At 39.1% G+C, this 18,597-nt stretch overlaps 4 protein-coding genes and 1 long non-coding RNA gene across 5 annotated transcripts; 4 read left to right on the forward strand and 1 right to left on the reverse strand.

Moving 5' to 3' along the window:
* The first annotated feature begins 5,102 nt into the window (after positions 1-5,102).
* Positions 5,103-5,765, forward strand: LOC119653853. The gene is made up of 2 exons (XM_038058900.1): positions 5,103-5,501; positions 5,558-5,765. Exons 1-2 carry the CDS (start codon positions 5,140-5,142, stop codon positions 5,691-5,693), a joined length of 498 nt encoding a protein of 165 aa, XP_037914828.1. The 5' UTR covers positions 5,103-5,139; the 3' UTR covers positions 5,694-5,765.
* A 326-nt stretch (positions 5,766-6,091) lies between these two features.
* Positions 6,092-7,042, forward strand: LOC119653400. Its single transcript, XM_038057964.1, has 5 exons — positions 6,092-6,239; positions 6,301-6,426; positions 6,499-6,683; positions 6,738-6,848; positions 6,907-7,042. The coding sequence occupies exons 1-5, from the start codon at positions 6,093-6,095 to the stop codon at positions 7,040-7,042; spliced, it is 705 nt and encodes a 234-aa protein (XP_037913892.1). The 5' UTR covers position 6,092.
* Positions 7,043-11,306: 4,264 nt separating this feature from the next.
* LOC119653849 lies at positions 11,307-12,515 on the forward strand. Its single transcript, XM_038058897.1, has 5 exons — positions 11,307-11,513; positions 11,699-11,818; positions 11,880-12,118; positions 12,200-12,310; positions 12,365-12,515. The coding sequence occupies exons 1-5, from the start codon at positions 11,370-11,372 to the stop codon at positions 12,501-12,503; spliced, it is 753 nt and encodes a 250-aa protein (XP_037914825.1). The 5' UTR covers positions 11,307-11,369; the 3' UTR covers positions 12,504-12,515.
* Positions 12,056-12,805, reverse strand: LOC119653854. The gene is made up of 4 exons (XR_005249764.1): positions 12,655-12,805; positions 12,529-12,584; positions 12,363-12,462; positions 12,056-12,293 (listed from the first exon to the last, which is right to left on the reverse strand). It is a non-coding gene; the product is annotated as an uncharacterized LOC119653854 (long non-coding RNA).
* A 119-nt stretch (positions 12,806-12,924) lies between these two features.
* LOC119653848 (lymphokine-activated killer T-cell-originated protein kinase) lies at positions 12,925-18,378 on the forward strand. The gene is made up of 5 exons (XM_038058896.1): positions 12,925-13,256; positions 17,186-17,351; positions 17,412-17,607; positions 17,674-17,868; positions 17,927-18,378. The coding sequence occupies exons 1-5, from the start codon at positions 12,997-12,999 to the stop codon at positions 18,064-18,066; spliced, it is 957 nt and encodes a 318-aa protein (XP_037914824.1). The 5' UTR covers positions 12,925-12,996; the 3' UTR covers positions 18,067-18,378.
* Positions 18,379-18,597: the final 219 nt, after the last annotated feature.

An 18,597-nucleotide genomic window follows, 5' to 3' on the forward strand; every position in this document is an offset into this window, starting at 1 on the left:
CGTTAACCCGTTTAACTTTACTTCAGTTGTCAGGGTTTTAAGGTTTTGCTGGCATACTCACGCTTATTTAGATCTGCTTTGAGGTGATACAGTAGCTTTTAAGGGTGCTTGGCTGCCAGCACGAAGCCTGACGAAAATACAGACGAAAAATACAGTGGTGAGTTGGCTTAGAGGTGCCTCACATTGAGTTTCAAATCATATCATTGTATTCCTTGTTGTTTAGGATAGTGAGGGATCCTAAGTCCACATCCACTTGATGTTGGACCGGACCAAATGGAAAGTAACTTACCCTCACGTTTTTTGGTCCACGGATTCCTCGTTTGGGGCATGGCACCCAAGCATCTAAAAAGGTGAGGCAGCGTCTGATGAGTTGCCTCTGCCCTGGACGAAACCGTTAGTCCCTATTTTTTATTGTATTCCTGCCCCTATCCTACCTTCTGTTTATAACTCATTTTTGTACCAGAGTATCTAGTTTCTCAGATGGCGGCTTCTCCAGAACTCCAACTCTCCTCAATTATTGAGGTTTCGACTTTGCAACTTTAGAAAAATTAAATCATTGACCATCTCTTGTTGAAGGGTATGTTCTACAAGCCAAGCCTCCCCCTTTACTATAAATTTGAATGGTGCAGCAACACTTTTAGGATCTTCATGATACCTGTAATGTCCGTAAATGTAAAGCCGGGATAAGTATTATATGTTCCCTATACTTTAGATGGGGACTTAAAAGCCTCGAGATTGCACCCAGATCAGGCATTCGATAGAGCCAAATGGCGAAATAAGACTAACTACTTATACATTTCTTTGTAGAACATACGCTCTCTATATAGAAAGAAAGGGGCTCAGTAGTTATCCGATACCCTTGTCCCAATATGAACCTGAGGCCCATAATTGTTCATGTATCTAAACCTACATTTGTCCTGGCATCTGGTTATATAGCCAAAAATTAGCCTAAAGATATGGTCAAAGATATTCCTTGCAGTTTATTACATATATTAAAATAGAACTACTTAAAGTGAAGCCAATAGCAGAAATTGATGGGAAATGACTTCTATTTCTAGCCAATGATCATGTCGTTTAGCAAAACATACATTTATATGTTTGTTAGGTTCATAACCTTACATTATGTGTTCAATGTAAGGTTCAGAAGCAAATATATAAATACTTATATACAATATATAGAATCAATGAAGATTTTTCCCAGCAGAACAAATAGTTTTAAGTCCCGCCATGCACTAACTTGTGAATTTTACACTATGTACGTTATCATGGGTGGAGTAAGTGGAGTGGAGTAAGTAGCAAAACAATGCAAGGATGGAATATGTAATTATACTGTTTGAGGACTGTGTGGATATTTCATGCCAGTTCAAATATGACACCCTCTAGAATCATATCCGCTTTTTACCTAAGCTTTATAATATCAGTGAGTTTCATAATAAGTGAAAATGCTGGAAATGAAGATCGGTTGTTAAGAAATAAACGTTTGGTGGTTTTTCCTCAAGGCAGTTCGTTTGGTGTGAGTTTATAAATCAACTTAAAATAACTTAATTGAAATAAACTATGAAATATTTTATAAAACAGTTTCCTTATTGCAGTATAATTCTCGAATTTGAAGAGCAATTTTTATAATGGATACATTTATATTTTAGTATATTGCAGCTGTTGCCATCCCTCTAGATCTGCCCGGAACAGTATATTTTTCATTTGCTTTTGAAGCGAATCATGGATTACCGGATAATAATACTCACGTCGAGTTTATAGAGAAGGTACACATTTTGAATATTTTATATTTTTCGTAATTTTGTAAAATTTAGTAAATTCTTTATTCTGTTAATGAATTTAAAGTAATCAATCTGTTTGCCAAGAAAAAAAGGAATCGTCGATCCTTGGTCTCTTGATGTTTCAACCGAATCAAATTATAACCATTTAACTCATTCTAGCATTGTTTAGCCTTTCATTTGTCGTCTTCATTGAATTTAAGTAAATTGTTTTACATTACCTTTTCATTGAAGTTCCCGACTTTTCACGTAGTTGCTTTCTGGCTGAACATGCAATAGTTACAACTTTTTATTTATCGAATTTATTGTCTGAGTGTAGTTGCGCGGTATTTCTAGCGATTAAATTATTTTAAATAATAAAAACTTGCTTTTTCATTCGCTATTGTTAATTTATTGGTCTTGCAAATACAGATGCCTAACAAGGACTTGTTAGCACTAATGAGGGGAACAAGTGGTTCCCGAAATATCAGTTTTTGCAAGACTAATAAATTAACACTAGCGAATGGAAAAGTAAGTTTTTATTATTTAAAACAGTTTATTATATTTTTCACCCAGGTTAGTAGTACATACCTTACCGCCGCAAGGCAGGTCTAACTTAATTACCTTCCTAATTTTTTTTTATTTTTGTGTTTTCAATTTTAAGGCTTTATGTAAAATAAAACCTTATTAAAATCGATTCAGTGTCTGTCTGCCACACGCATTTTTCTCAAAAACGGCTATACCGATTCAAATGAAATTTATTGGACAATTTGCTTCGGGTCTAAAGGGGGGCTCCCCATACATGCAAATTGCGCGAGAATGTGCATGCTTAAATGCGCGTATATAAAATCTAGGCCTTAAAATATGTTCAAGTACGACCCCGGTTCAACCTATTCAATAGTTTAGTTCCTGATTTGACTAGGTTGACTTACTTTCTACGAAGCTATCAAATTCTTCTAGGTTGTAAACGTTCATTAATGTTTTTCTTCTAATCGATTTTTTCTAGTTTGTTTATTAATAATTCTTACTTTGTTAATCTTTAATTTGGCTTTAAATTTAATCAAGGAACATTTGATACTTGACAATTTCAACTATGCTACAATGTAATGTCTCCATATAGGCAACTGCAGGAGACGATATTTTAAGTAATGATCACTAAAATTTCTTGGTATTTTCTACTTCTACTGCTTTGCATAACGGGCGCATATACATAATTATGCAGCTCTCATGATAGATTATAACAATATATAAATAAGAATAATATGTTCTTTTTAAAAAAGAATACTAGCTTTTTTTCTAGTGTATAAAAACTGGCTGTGTTACTCACTCACTATCGTATAACATTTACCAGGATTAGCTCTTAAGGGGGTATTATCTTGTATGAGTCCAGTTTTGGGGGGTCTGTCACTTCATTGAGCATTGTTGCATCATCGCTAGTGATGATGTGATCTTCTTCCAAGGTATGTCATGCGCAACGAGATTTCTGCTTTGCTTATGTATGTTATTTCGCAAACAGGGCAGATATATGATAAACGTCGCTGTTATTCCGAAAATCTTTCTTGTTCTTCGTTCTTCATGGATTTCTCTACCTAACTTGTTTTTAATTGATTTATCATGCTGCTTGAGACGACTTCCATTTCTATATTCTGAAATTTCGGGAGCGACATACTTCCTTCTTCAGTACAAAGCTACTGGTAATAACTGGTAAGTAGCTTTGTACTGAAGAAGGGGGTATGTCGCTCCCGAAATATATATGTATATATACGTTAAAGAAGAAGAAGGGTAGTCAAAGGGTAGTATAGGTCCGAGGGCGAAACGTGGATTGGTACCCACGATGGAGCATAAAATATGGGAAACTCCTGCTGAACCAACACCAACAGCTCTACTACCAAACCCCATCTACACCTCCACGTGGTGACCGCTGGGAGCTCTTTCTTAACGAAAAGCTGCAGACGGAAAAGGATAAAGGCGTGTTTCCCGCGCCTAAAAAACGGGACAAATTGTACCAACTGGTCCTCCAGGTTGGGGGTTGGGTAGGACTGACAACCCTACACGGAAAACCGATGTTACGAAGCCATGGAAGGAGCCTCGCACAGGATGGATTTTACAACGACAAAGGAACAACGATTTCCGCATTTTCTCATGTCCCAATATATGGCCGCTGTAACAGCGCTGCAAGAGGTGCGATGGACAGGGACCGGTTTCCTGGAGAAGAACCGCTGCACCATATATTATAGCGGCCATCCAGTAAGCCATGTGCTCGGAGTACGCCCCTACAGAGGAGACTGCAGAGTCGGAGAAGGATGCCTTCTACGAGGCAGTTGCGCCATAATTGAGATTTCAACAAACAATGAACGGCGTTTTGCCGGCCAGACGAGACCACTTTCAACCAAATTGACCACGTGTTGATTGAACGCCGCCACCTCTCAGACTTGATGAATGTCAAAACATATAGGGAGGCCAATATAGACTCGGACCACTATCTCGTTGGCATGGTGCTCTGAGCTCGAATTACGACACCACCTACAATCCCTTCTGACAATCAGGTGAGAGTGAATACTGAAGCTATCCACAACACAGCCCTCCGCAACACCTATAAGAGGGAAATGGATGCCGCAATAACCGCAGTCAACAGCGTTCCTGGAGATGAAGCATCAATAAATGATCTCCACAACCACCTGAAGAACGTTATCATTGATGCGGCCCCAATAATACTTGGCCCCAGCCGCCAAAAAAGTCGGAACCGCTGGTTTGACGATGAAAGTAAACTAGCTACGGAACGGAAGAATGCCTCGGTATGCGGTAAGGGAGAACACACACATGTTATCATATTCAAAATAATTGTGAATGGCAATCAGTTCGCTTCCTACATTAATGGTGAGCTACATCGCTACATCAATACACTGATCTTGACTCTACGAATAGGGTTGATTTTGGTTTAGTTTAGTATAGGCGAGTTATAAAGACAAATGATCTTTATTAACTATGAATAATACAATAATTATAATAATCGACAGTTCAGCAGCCTAATATTAGATTTAAGCCTTGAGACGTATTAAAGCACTTTTTTCAAGACCGTAACTGTGCACTATAGAAATATCTAGTTTACATTGCATCACCCTTTCGAAAAATGATTTGAAGGCTCAGGTGCTATACCAGAATCGTACATTCTAGGATTCATTTGAGAAATCCACAACTCGTTGGCATGACCAATTCTGTTAAACAGTCATGATGATCCTGTTGATGTTCTATAGTAATCGCGTAGAGACGGGATGCGATCGATCGGTCACGCTGCTCTCGGGATAAAGATGAGACAATGCCTGATGAGTTGTTATGCCTTGAATAAAACCTAAGTGTTGTTTAAAAATTAGGCGTTTTGCCCAAAATGAGTAGGCAGGGGCTCGCAACAAGTTCGAGTTTCTTCCGAATTACACATCATCAGGACTCTCAACCCTTAAACAAAATCTACATGATTAAACTATTTCAAATGACATCATTCTTATTCCAGTGGCATCCTGATGAATATTTACCGAGTAATATCAGCAGTATACTAAGTAGCAGAAAACGAGCTGCAAGAAGCCATCCGTTCTCAACAAGAATGAATTTTTTCGCATCAATTTCTGCATACTTCCAACATTTTGGATACGACGGGGAAGCTTGCTTATTAAGAACTATTTGCGAAATATCATCCACGGATTTAGGAGAATACAATGGTGCATTTGGTTCTTTGTTACACGTTTTGTTTATGTAGGTTATATACTAGCAAAAATATAGTTGAGGACTTAATTCTTTTTAATCTCCAGGCCTTCTGCTTCAATGAACGAGCACCTTCCCAATATTTTCTATGCCGCTGAGGAGTCTGGACAAACTGGTCGGTGTAACAAATACAACAATAAATGCTCGATAAGTTTCCTGGATATAATCACTTCAATATATTAATTGCATTTGATTATTTTATAATAGTTTAAAGCGCACCTCACTTTGGTTTTAACTCAATAAACGTGTACTGTTTACAAGGATGACACTTTTTTACCTGTGCAGGTAATGAGCAAATTTAATTAGCAACCATTATTCCACTATTCGACTTGTCCACTATTAGATAAGCTCATGAAAATTAGATTGATCTTACTCGAGCGTTACTTGACAAACTAGTCTCCATACGACTGATTTGTTCTAGAAATTACACCCATGCTCGGTTTATTAAATCATGAACTTTTTGTTTATTCAACTAGTTAAGATACTTTGAAGACAAAAGCAGGTAAAATTAGATTCATGCTGAAACCTCAGTTTTTATAAGATTGGGTTAGCATCAGTTTCTAGTGGTTGAAAGTCGGATTAATGGCGAAATTAGTTTTAATCTATTGGTGTATTGTTGCTCTTTTTCTGCAGAATAGAAAATCCAACTCCTTTGCCGAAAAGGTAGATTATCGTAATAAAGCCAGGAATCCGAGAGCTTTGATATTTCCTGTTAACAGTTGTGTTGGAGTAAGGAGCAATCTAATTTTGCGATGTTACCATCTGATTAACTTTTCAAAAATATTTTCAGATAGTAGTAGCTCTTGCTATTCCAATTGAATTACCAAATAGAAATGTGTTCTACTCGTACAACTTTGAAGCCAATTACATTCCGCCCGCGTTAGCACAGGATATCTTTCCTGGTGTACTGAATAGAGTAAGGATATTTATCAGATTTTTAGTCACATTCCAAAAATGTTCTTGTGACCGCTGGTTTTATTGTTCTTAGCTTGATCTGGTAGATGAAATTGGCCGTGATCTAAAATGTAGCCCCGATTCAAATGGTACTTGTTCGGATTCGCCTTCGACCCCTACAACCCCAAAGAGGCGTCGAAAAAAGGACTCAATAAGGATGCTGGAGAAGCTTATGTCTCGGAAATCATTTTACAAGGGCATTATTCAGAAAATGGAACTGTTAGTTTTTCGTGGATATTAATCGATTTCCGATTTTAATCTGATGCTTTTTAGTGCTGGTTATCGTGGCCGAGACTGTTTACTAAGAGCGATTTGTGAAGTGAGTGAGTTCGCGATTGGAAGCCATAATGGATTATTAGGATCATTGTTCCATATTGTCCTCAGGTGGGTTGTGGTTTATGCTTTCTTTATATTATTGAAAATGGTTTTATTATCGTTTCAGTCCAAGTGCATCCAGAAATGAAAAACTTCATAGTGACTTCTACGATGCAGAGTTGGATGGCTTGCGGGATGCTTGCGAAAAATACCGGAAGAAATGTAAAGAGAGCGCCCTAGATTTAATTACTAGTATTTTTTAACAAACATTTAATTGTGATTAAGTGAACATTCTGCATTTGTATATTTATTTATGGAATGAGAAGTAAAGCACTGAAGGTCAACAAGGTGCCATTGTTCAAACAGCACATCAACTCAGTGTAACCAGGAGCTCTTTCCTAATGACCACTTCAGCCTTTTAGCTATTTCTTTCTCACCCGATTTTCTCTGGAAAAACAAATGCCTTACAGACTATTCTACACTAACTACTGACTTTTTAATAAACTGGAGCATCAGGCGAACTCACATCTCCAAAATATTGACAATCAGGAATCAACACCAATAAGAGCCAGTTACGCAGCAGTACAGTACAGATCTTGAATATTATTACTCGTGGAAGGTAAAGAAAGGAAGTTAGAGATCAGCAAAAAAGCGTATGAGCATTCGATAGAAAGGGAAATACGAAAACGAGGGAATAGTGGAGGATAAGACATACCTCCTTCTCAGCGCTCATTCTTCCCGTTTCCATACTATATCAGGTGTGGAGATAGCGAAAAAGATGCGTTCGAAAGGTAGAATGAAGTGACAGTGGCAACCTTCAAGCCACTAAAATCACATGATCTGGAATGCATTTTTCTAGTATCACTCTTAAGAGGATCCTAGTATACCTCTTAAAAGTGTTACGGGGTAGTATAGTCTTGGGATAAATACTAAGACCATGGGGGGGAAGAAGATGGTCTTTGTATCGAAATCAGGTAAAACCTTGCAGACCAAGTTGCTGGAAATCCTTCATAATGATACTAGAGAAAGTCCTGGATTAGAACCAATGTTTTAACACATAATCCTTTACACCTACGTCAACATGTGCACTGGACGGGAAATGTAACCGAAACTACCCTGTATCCATTGGCAAAAATAGTACGTGATGCAGTAGAAACGAAAGAAATTGCATTTTGCGCTTCGCTAGACATTAAAATGCGTTCGTCAGCACTTCTTTTGCGGCAATACAGAATGTTCTTATTCGTAAAGGTATATTCTGGATGAATAGAGCAGCGGAGGTACCCATAGGAATCGAAATCATGAAAACAGCCCAACATTGTCCATAGAATGAGGTGTTTTCACCATTAACGTGGTATACGGACGAGCTTTTAGAAATATTAATGAATACTGGAATAAATTTCCAAGGCTTTGTTAATGACATAGTATTAATCTGTAGGAACAAACGTGAGAATACCCTATCTAATTGGAAGACTTCTCGGCAAGTGATAACTAGTACATCGCTTTCGAAGTGTTTGATGCTACTTGCTGGCGTGCACCAACCCGGCGTTCCCCTTTGCGTGTGGAATGTCGCGAGGGTGAAGATCGGGAAGTTTGTCGAAGCTGGTTAAACAGGTAGAGTCACGCTGGAGGGCGCTTCGGAGATGGTACAGTTGCAGTTGATACTACCTTAAACTCAGTGAAGAACCTGATAACGACAGCTTCCACGTCTTGGAGGGGCACCAACTGTAACAAGCCTTTTATATACTGGTAGATGGCAGAAAATGCCGATCTTCGGAGGAAGTATAGATCAGCAAAAAGGAGACTCCGCAATGCGATGAATAAAACCAAAGCTCACGTCTTTCAAAACCTGCTCAACGAGGTGAATGAGGAGCCGTGGGGACTTGACTATAAATTAGTCACCTGGAAAATCGGGGCTCTGCGGAAACCCTGCATACTAGGTAACGACCAGATGGACCGCATTGTACGGGTATTATTCTTTAAACATCCCCTTCGGGTTGATGTCAATAGCATGGAAAGCGTCGAAGATTGCCCCCTTTTCACCACTAGAGAGTTCAAAGACGCAGTTCTCACCATGAAAAACAAGAAGGTGTCGGGTTCTGGTATCCCGGCGGAAGGTTACAAACTGGTCAAGCGACGACGGCTTTACGGTTTCTTACCAGGGCAGAGGCAAATCGTCAGACGCTGCCTCACCTCTGCCCTGGGAGCAGCGTGACCGTAGCGGCTCGCAGATGTTGAATGCTCCTTTATATAATTCGTAGAACACGACATGCCTACGAATTATATTGAGCGCAAATCCGCCTTATTGACCAGAGCTTGGCCAGAGCTGAAATATTCGTTTTGAAAATGAAGGGGGTCCTAAGTCCGCATCAACTTAATGCAGGACCGGACCAACTGGGGAGCAACTTACTCCCTCTTTTCTGGTCCACGGAAAAGTTTAGGTGTAAGCCCTAAGCGAGGGGTCCGTGGACCAGAAAAGAGGGAGTAAGTTGCTCCCCAGTTGGTCCGGTCCTGCATTAAGTTGATGCGGACTTAGGACCCCCTTAATTCTCAAAACGAATACAAACTGGTGTTCCGCCAGCGGCAAGACTTGAAGAGACGCAAAGCAGACTTGGTATATTGGTGCGGCGAGTAAGCGAATGAATGATTGCTCATGGTTTCAACCTTGTGCTGGAAAAACCGTCATCTTCACCAGAAAGATAATCACGACCTTGCGAATAGATACCTTGATTTAATGCTCGACTCGAAGATGAAACGGCTTCTGGTGTTTTAGAGAAGGATTCTCTGCAGCCTCCCATCGGAGAAAATAAAACAGTTAAAGTCATTGGAGGCATCGAATATTTCATTTGTAAAATTCAACATCGATTCAAAGGCTGCTGACTTTAATTGCTGTACTAATTGTACCTTATAGGGATGTAATTTTATATTGAGATGAAAAATTTACTGATCTAGACTTAAAGCAGAGGAACTCTTATGGCAATCTTGGATCTGTGCGTTAAGATTCTCGAGGGTGCTAATTGGTGTCCTCGTTGCGTATAACTCTTTTGTAATTTTGTGGCCGTTGTTTTTGAGTGGCTACATCTGTTTGATGGGAGAAGTTACGTGCGGATTTTCATTAGAGAAGATTTCAAAAATTGAACCCTCAACGAGGGATGCCTCAGGTCCACTCTCATAGCAGACAAGTATATCCTGAACCACTACAATGTTCCCATATTTCTGCGATCTGGTTGCAATTGTTTTTGACCGGCGAAAGCAGAATAGCCAGTGACCATAAATATACAGCCTTCAGAGACAACTAACTACTATTCTCAGTGGTCTGTGTGTGAAATGCATCTGAAATATTAAACAGGTGAACTGAGGCAAATGTTAACGCTTTTTCGTAAGACTTTAGCAGAGGAAAAACCGTTGTCGCCCTTCTTCTACTGAATTGTGGTGAAAGCTGTTGACAGCAGTATTGAGAGAAAGGTCCGAAGATTCCTCAAGAGGCATGGGAATGGAGATTGAGATATTGAATAGATAGAAATTTGATAGAATAGAAATTTGATTGATTTTGAAATTGGAGAATCCATAATTTTCACGTCGGATTTCTAGGCGTTGGTTTGGTAAAGTCAATATAAATAAGCCCTATGAAGATTCAAGAATAAGCTTCTTATCCAGACGCTTAATGCACTACAATCGGGGTATAACTCGAAAGTTCCTTCTTCTCAACCATTTCGGGTCAGTATAAACGATGAAAGGGACAATTAGAAGATTGCCCCCACCCCTTTGCGGGTGCAAAGCATTTTTTTGCATGAAAAGCTGGAAATTCCAATACCATACTCTCAGTCTGCTAAAGTCGCGAGGCTTGTCATCTTGAGCCAATAAGAACATTACACAAACCCCTGATAATCCACAAAAGGTACATAGTGATTAGTGTTTCCTTTTGATGTTGACCGACAGACTAACAATGGTAGAAGTACGACTCAATGTCGAGATTGAGACAGATTGATCGAAGCTAGTTAACAACGGCGGTGAATTTGCATACTTTTTAATCTCAGAAATGAAGTAACATTCCACAAAGGTTTCGTAGAGATTGGTAGACAACGATCTGCCTACATGGAATGCAAAAATGCATCTAAATGCTGTGAAAACCAAATATTACAATTTCTAATCCGGGCCTTCCAAAAAAACCTTGGGCCTGATGGAAATCTTCATCTTTTTCCCTCCTTTTCTTCTCCGGGCCTGGTGACCATATTTTCATACAATCTTTAGGTCGATAGCGATTGTATGAATAAAAAACTTTTTAATGTCGATGTTGAGTAGGATGGATAAATTTAGCATCAGAGATACAAAATACATTATGTAGAATTTTTGATAGTATTCAAACAAACATGCATCAAAAGTATCATAAGAGACTAAATAAACATTCGAATTGGCCTATAAAAAGTATAACTGGCTCGTAAATATAAGTCAACAGTTTGTCGGAGCAACAAGTACACAATAATAAGATCGGTCAACATATAGTCAATACTGACCTAACAATTTACTTTTTAATGCATTGGCGGTAAGCAATGGTAGTTAGAATTCTTTAAACAATCTGAATAAGTCAGAAGCATGGCTTTTATCGGTAGGAACATTCGGGTTTTCTTCCTTTGTACTGTAGTATTTTACGACAAATTCGCTATAGAGGCTACTATCGTAAGAGGACATTCGCGCTCCTCGAGGGCTCTTTTATTCCCCGCGTCCAGTACCGCAGGCGTAAGTTAGCTATTTAATGTATTTAAGCTAAAGCAGTCTAAAAGTGCTGGCGAATTACCACGAATTACCACGTGGTCTCTAGTGTATTGATAAAAAAAACTACTCAACTTTGAGTACTATTATTACCAATCTCATTCGTTTGATACGTTATTACCAGAAAGTGAATAATTTCAATTTTATCCCAGATATTCGTGGCCTTAGCTATACCGATCGATTTACCGAACCGTAATGTATTTCTCTCCTACAACTTTGAAGCCAATTACAACTTGCCATTTGAAGGATGGCATTACATACCAGGACCACTTGTAAGGACCTATATTCTACAAGAGAATATTATTTTGCTATTAATTTTGGCTGGATTTACAGCTCGGATTTGAATATGAATCAGAACCGTCAGCGACGGAAGATGGCGAGGCGAGTGAAGGAAGAAAAATTAATAATGATAAAAACTCTACAATTGTGATATCTGAAACTAACCGCAAACATAAGAAGAAAAAGAAATTCACTTCGAAAGTGAATAAGGAGAGGAAAACTAAACGAAATGCAGCAGTCTCTTTAATTTCACGTGCACATATTTACAAAATATTCGAGGAAAAGTTTAAACAGTAAGCGTTTTTGAATTCTTGCCTTCAATTGGAAACGTTTTAATTATCCTTTTTTCTCCTCTTGTAATCAATCTAATATAGTTCTGGCTTCAAAGGGAAACCTTGCCTATTACGAACAATTTGTGAAGTGAATTGGCTGGATTTCGGATCTAATAATGGAGTTTATGGCGATATTCTACATATAATATTCAAGTGAATGCAGTTATATAATATATTTGAAGTTTGTTTTAAAGTGATTTCTTACAGGCCGACTAGTACAGAGAATGAAGAACTTCCTGAAGAATACTACCTTGCAGAATTGAATGGCCTTTCAGATCGTTGTAGTGTTTATTATAAAATGTGCCCTAAAAGTGTCCTTAAGTTAATATCAAGAGAATATTTGTGATTTAAGTAATACAAAAATATCTTACAAAGTGCATCTTCCTTGGTTTTATTTGTTAGACTTTTAGTGATGACTTGTTGCTCGCTATTGTTATGAAAAATAAAAGAAAAAAATGGAATGGAGTATTCACCATATTTCAAGAGGCAGATGCTACCTTTTTCCTTTTAAATTGGGATATATGCATGTCTACTGTTCATTCCTTTGTGGAGTATAGAGCAATCACATAGTCTCCGTTTCCAATAACTGCGATCCACTATTATTATTATCACAATTAATGTTGTGCTGATGCTTATGCCTAAATTATTGTTGGAGTTCACAATCATTACTCGAAGAAACGTTTGCTATCTGCCCCATCTATTGAGAAGCACTTGCATATTTGAATGCTGTTGAAAGTTTTGATTTTGAATTTTGACAGCCACAACACACTACAAGCGACCGGCAGTTAGGTTTGTACGGTGATTTCCTGCTTGTTTTTAGATTTCTACCAAGTGAAAATATGGAGACGCCAAGAAGGGTACTTCGTAATAGGAACTTGGACAATGTGGCTTCACAGTTCACCCCTGTGAAGATTCCGGCAACTCCGTTATTGAAGCAATTGGGATATGGCACCGGAGTTAACGTTTATCAACTGGACAGATCTCCAAGGAATGGAAAAATGATGTCGCCCTGGGCATTGAAGCGCGTTTCAAAGAAAATTACTCAAAACAATGGTGAAATATATGAAACACGGATCAAAGAGGAGGCTGAGGTTTTGAGGTATTCTTTTTTTTTTAAATTGTACTAACAGACTGCTGATACAGTGCTCTTAGCCAAATAATTATTATTCGAATGTTGCAAATTTTTGCAAAAAGTGCCGGATAAGTTCTTCCGGAACAAATTTATTCAAATATATTTGAAAATTGGAAATTTTAGCTGTTATGGATGCTACAATAGTTGAAACATGATGCTAATATCCTCCAATAGTGATTTCGCGGCGAAATTGTCGTAAACTCGGGAGTGGGGGATCCAGATTGTAAGTACAGTTCATGGCAACTGCGGGAACAGAGCTATTCAATAAATAAAACAAGTTAGGATACCGGAAGTCGGGCGCTTCGGGTGTAAAGTTTTTGTCTTTATCTATGTGAGAAACTCGCTATGCACGATTTTCTATTCGTACATAGGAAAGAATACAAAATATTCCGTCATATTTTGCCAAACCCCAAGATTCACATATATACATTCAAATCAACGACAAAAATACTGTTCACGCTAAATAAACAAACCTTGTCTATTACCGCATGACGATGCATCTTCGCATTTTCACGCACTTCCACTTTAGTTCGTGCACAAAAACATACATATATGTTAGGTACATAAATTAAAAACCGCTGGTAATCAGAACACACGTCTATTATATTGGTTACTAATCTTAGAAAGACACTGCCGCGTCAGGTTGCAGCAGTGTGTGGGGTTCTCACCCACTAAACCCAAGCCCGCTTTCTCCTTCGCCCTTCCTAGCGGAACCGCCGCAAAGCATTAATTCGCGGGGAGGACTGCGCTTTAAGCGACCAAATCCTTCGTTTTCCGCGTCCTCCCTTACCCGCTCCGCTTTTCCAAGTTCCTCCTGTATACTTTGATTGCGGAGTTCACCGTACACAATTTTCCTTCCGGCTTCGGCATTTCCCCGACGATGTTATGCTGATTTTCAGAGTGACTTCCAGGCTCCTCTTTTCTCAGTAAAATCGTGGACAGTGGAACATAACATGCTCCGGATCCTCAGGGGTGCAACCATATTCAGAACAAAAGGGAGAATCATCCAACCTGAATTGGTGCAGATACTTTTTATAACCACCATATCCTGACAGGAATTGCGTAAGATGGTCCTCCTCAATACGGGGAATCAAAGTGTGAGTCCAGCGATCCCTCTGCGAGGCATTCCACCATTGCTGCCACTTTTCCAGCGACTCTCGCCTTGTAGTCTTTCGGTATTCTGTAACCTTTTTAGGTGGATTTAATCACCTTTTCTCGTACAAACAGCGTGCCTCACTTACTAGAATCTCCATTCGCCGCCTCGCCTCATATTGTTCTGAAGGCGCTGCACACCCTTAGCGCCACTAAGTGGTAAATCATATTTACCCTCCTCCGATTACTCTCACACGTTAGTGCTTCCTCCCAAACCGGAACCGCGGGTAGCAGTGTGGAGCGAACCACTCAAGTAATCTGCGACTGTATCTTGCACCTCCATTGTTAGGCATCATCCGCGCTAATGATACACTAGTATTTGCCGCTTTCTCCAGCCACGTTTTTATGGCGCTAATGATTTCGTTAGCAAACACTTCAACGTCTTCAGGTTATTTCACGAGTACAATCCCGGCTAGATCCTCTGCGAATATATTGACCTCCTTTGGCACGGGCGGGACAAGGACCCCATTGTACATCACGCTCCACAGGAGAGGACCAACACTGAATCCTGTTGATCTCTACCTAACAACGGAAGCGACGAAAGGTTGCCCTCAAGGAGGTGTGCTATCGCGACTTCTGAAAAATTTGCCAATACACGTCCAAGCTTATGCGGATGACGTGGCTGTGCTGGCTTGGTCGTGATCTCGGAACGGTGTGTAGAAATACACAACGTGCTATTGATTTGATTGGCAGTTGGTGTCTCAGGCGTGAACTTTCAATAAATTCAAATAAAACCACAATACAAAAAGGAGGAAACTGAATGGTGTTTGCTTTCCAACTTATTAGCACTGATGAAGGGAACAAGTGGTTCCCGAAATATCGGTAGTTGCAAGGATAAATATCCACACCAACGAAAAAGAAACAAGTGTTTTTTTATTATTATTATTTCAGAGCTCTCACAGGTTATGGGATATGTAGGCAGACCTTTGCCTCGAAATTGGGACTTAGGCCTCATGTAGTACTGTGGATATATGTTGCTATCATTAGGCCGATGTTCGCTTATGCGTGTGGGTTAAGGTGAAACAAAAGAGTTTTCGCTGTAAACTAGCCACCCTGTAAAGAACTGTGTTTGGGTATCACCGGTGCCATGAGCATGACATCCGGCGCAGCTCTGGGTTTGTTTATTCAGAGCGCTGCAATGAGACCAGCTAATAGACTAATACGATAGATCTACTATGAGAAAACAGATGTCTTCTACACCGATGGCTCAAAAATAAAAAAAATGGTACTGGAGCCGGAGTCTACCTCTCGAATAAAAAAGAGGAGTGGCCTTTTCCTTTGGGACAATACGTCTTTCAGGCTGAAGTGTTTGGGATCCTAAGGGCGGCAACCTGGATGATTGACGAGCGGTTGAAGGGCAGGCGTATCGCAATCTGTAGTGATAGTCAAGCTGCAAAATCGTTCAGGAATGTAGAAACCAATTGAACTTTGTTTCTAGATTCAATATGGCGAAATTACTTTGGGTACCTGGTCATTGTGGTGTAGAGGGAAATGAAATCTCGGTTACCTTACCAAAAGAGTCTTCAACTTTCCTGATGCCCGGACCGGAACCAGTAATTGGGGTGTCATTAAGCTTTGGCTGATGCTGCTATCAAAAACTGGGAACAAGCTTCCCATAATGACAGTTGACAGGCTGGTAGACACACCAAACTTTTCCTGTCAGAACCAAACCTACTGCACATACTGCAAAGTTTATCCTATCGAAAAGCAGGAAGACTTGCAAAATTATTGGGGGCATTTTGACTGGCTATAACTAGTTGGGCATATGTTCAGAATAGGAGTTCTCCAAGATGATAGGCGTCCATCCTGTAATGAGGAAGCGGAATCCACGGAACATTTTCTATACGAGTGCCCCGCCTATGGACGCATCAGACATCAGATTTTCGATGCTGATGTGCTTCAACTGCAGCGGGTAGCATCATATCCACTAACAGAAATCCTGCGATACATAAACGAATCTAGGATATTTCGTTAGATGGGGGATTCGAGTACAATGGACAACTAAGGTCTGAGTCCTCAGAGGCTTTGCCTCTCCCCCACCTCAAACACACACACACACAATTACCCGCCACCTACTAGCGTCGACATTCAAACATAAATTGGCGGTTCAATTCTAAGTTATCTTTAGTTGTCTCGGAAAGGCGCAACATTTCCAAATTTTTAAATCCCTAGGCAGGATTTGTTATTGTTATCTAGTTGCTAATGGAAGGAATAAAAGATGTGCAGTAAACGTCACCTGCACCATGTGTAGAACAAAACCTTATTAAAATTGGTTTACTACTTGGTCGCACGCATTTTTCTCAGAAATGGTTATAGCGGTTGACACCAAATTGGATGGAAAGGTGAGAACTATGAACGCATATGAGTTATATCATTCTATGTCAATTTCAAGGAGGAGTCCTCATACATGTAAAAATTTGTCGGTGAGTTGTACACTTTTTTCAGCAAATATAGCCATGTTGGGCATCAAGTGAAAAGTTTCGGTTAGCACTTTTTGAAGCCGCTTTTAGTTTTGACATTCTTCGGGAAGGTGGGGAGTGGGTGGGCGAAAATGATCATTTCTTTCACGGGCCCATTCTCAGAAATCACCCAACTGAGAATTCTGAAAAAAATCAAGAGGCTGCCACCATATGGTGTTTAGGCTCTGAAATACTCTCCATACCGATTATCAGCTGAATAGTGACTGCCTATAAAAATTCCGTATACGTTTCACACTTCCTTTACAATAACGAATTATTTTTCAGAAATCTTGTTCATCCAAATATAGTAGGATTCCGAGGAGTGATAAAGTCAGCGGACGGCAAAGAAAATCTGGCGATAGAATATTGCAACGTTTCCCTTTATGACATGATTGAAGAAAAAACGGAGGCCGATGATTGGACACCCTTCCCAGCAAGCAAAATACGAAAAGTAGACATTTTTCCGAGTAATAATTGGACTAGTTTATTATGCACAATTCTTATTTGATAGATGTGCCTCGATATAAGCAAAGCCCTTGATTATCTTCACAATGAAGCAAAAATACTACACGGTGACATAAAATCACCCAATGTACTCGTGAAGGATGACTTTGAAATTTGTAAATTATGTGATTTTGGAGTTAGTCTTCCTCTAAATAAAGATGGAGAGCTTGATTTGATGAAAAATCCTAAAGCAAAATTTGTCGGTGAGCATGTTCTCATAATGAACTTCTATTGACAGTTGATAAAAATTAACTAATTTCTTTCAAAAGGAACTGATTTGTGGGCAGCTCCTGAGGCTTTGGAGGACAATATTATAACAGACAAATGTGATATATTCAGTTTTGGTCTTGTTATTTATGAAATGATTGCTCTAATTCCGCCTCATACCTGGGCATTGAATGTGGGTAATAAAGAAAATGATGAAGACGAAACGATCATGGAAGCCAGTTTTGAACCAATCATAGGTAAATACTCACAATGGAAATCTAAAATATATATAACTATATTTTATCCTCTTTGTAGGGACGAGACCACCTCTTCCAGAATCTTTTGAATTATCAGATGAATATTGTCCAGTTGTGGAAATATTTTATATTTGCACAAATGAATTAGCTGAAGACAGACCAACGGCAAAAACTTTGTTGAAAGCTTTGAATGGTTGAGTTTGGTTGATAATTAACTTTTCATGTATATATATTACTTTATAATTGAATAGCTTCAATATTCTGTAAGTTTTGATACACAGGGAGTCACTGCAACTTTCAATAGTACAAATAATTTAAGAAATATTGCGAAAATAGTTTTGAATAAATATATCGAAATATGTTTAAAACAACAATTCAGATAACTAAAGATTTATTTAGTTCTACTCGCACATATATTCAAGCTTCAACAATACAATGAATGCTCTTTTAGATGTAATAATATTCGAAATACTTGATTCCGTAATAATAAATGTATGTATATAAATGGTAGAGTCTTTTATTCGGTTTAATTTTACAATTACTTAGAAGGCAAGTATCTCCTGTTGTGTTATAATTTCTAGTAGTTTTTCGTCTCAATGGGTCATAGTTTCTATCTTGGGGACGTTCACTCTGCCCCCTTGAGGCAAGTCATTTTATTACGATAACTTAAAAGTTGCATATGTATTCACTTATAAATTATGCTTTCAACAAAGTATTTTTTCGTGTCTG

This window comes from Hermetia illucens, chromosome 4, assembly GCF_905115235.1.
Source record: "Hermetia illucens chromosome 4, iHerIll2.2.curated.20191125, whole genome shotgun sequence".
Lineage (NCBI taxonomy): Eukaryota > Metazoa > Arthropoda > Insecta > Diptera > Stratiomyidae > Hermetia > Hermetia illucens.

Excerpts from the sequence above, each read along its gene's own strand:
- LOC119653853 (XM_038058900.1), top strand. The coding sequence starts at position 5,140 with ATGAGTAGGCAGGGGCTCGCAACAAGTTCGAGTTTCTTCCGAATTACA. Across the intron at positions 5,502-5,557 it reads TTGTTACACGTTTTGTTTAT|GCCTTCTGCTTCAATGAACG; the intron begins GTAGGTTATATA and ends TTTAATCTCCAG.
- LOC119653400 (XM_038057964.1), top strand. The coding sequence starts at position 6,093 with ATGGCGAAATTAGTTTTAATCTATTGGTGTATTGTTGCTCTTTTTCTG. Across the intron at positions 6,240-6,300 it reads CTGTTAACAGTTGTGTTGGA|ATAGTAGTAGCTCTTGCTAT; the intron begins GTAAGGAGCAAT and ends AAATATTTTCAG. Across the intron at positions 6,684-6,737 it reads ATTATTCAGAAAATGGAACT|TGCTGGTTATCGTGGCCGAG; the intron begins GTTAGTTTTTCG and ends GATGCTTTTTAG.
- LOC119653849 (XM_038058897.1), top strand. The coding sequence starts at position 11,370 with ATGGCTTTTATCGGTAGGAACATTCGGGTTTTCTTCCTTTGTACTGTA. Across the intron at positions 12,119-12,199 it reads TTCGAGGAAAAGTTTAAACA|TTCTGGCTTCAAAGGGAAAC; the intron begins GTAAGCGTTTTT and ends AATCTAATATAG. Across the intron at positions 12,311-12,364 it reads ATTCTACATATAATATTCAA|GCCGACTAGTACAGAGAATG; the intron begins GTGAATGCAGTT and ends GATTTCTTACAG.
- LOC119653848 (XM_038058896.1), top strand. The coding sequence starts at position 12,997 with ATGGAGACGCCAAGAAGGGTACTTCGTAATAGGAACTTGGACAATGTG. Across the intron at positions 13,257-17,185 it reads GAGGAGGCTGAGGTTTTGAG|AAATCTTGTTCATCCAAATA; the intron begins GTATTCTTTTTT and ends ATTATTTTTCAG. Across the intron at positions 17,869-17,926 it reads CAGTTTTGAACCAATCATAG|GGACGAGACCACCTCTTCCA; the intron begins GTAAATACTCAC and ends TCCTCTTTGTAG.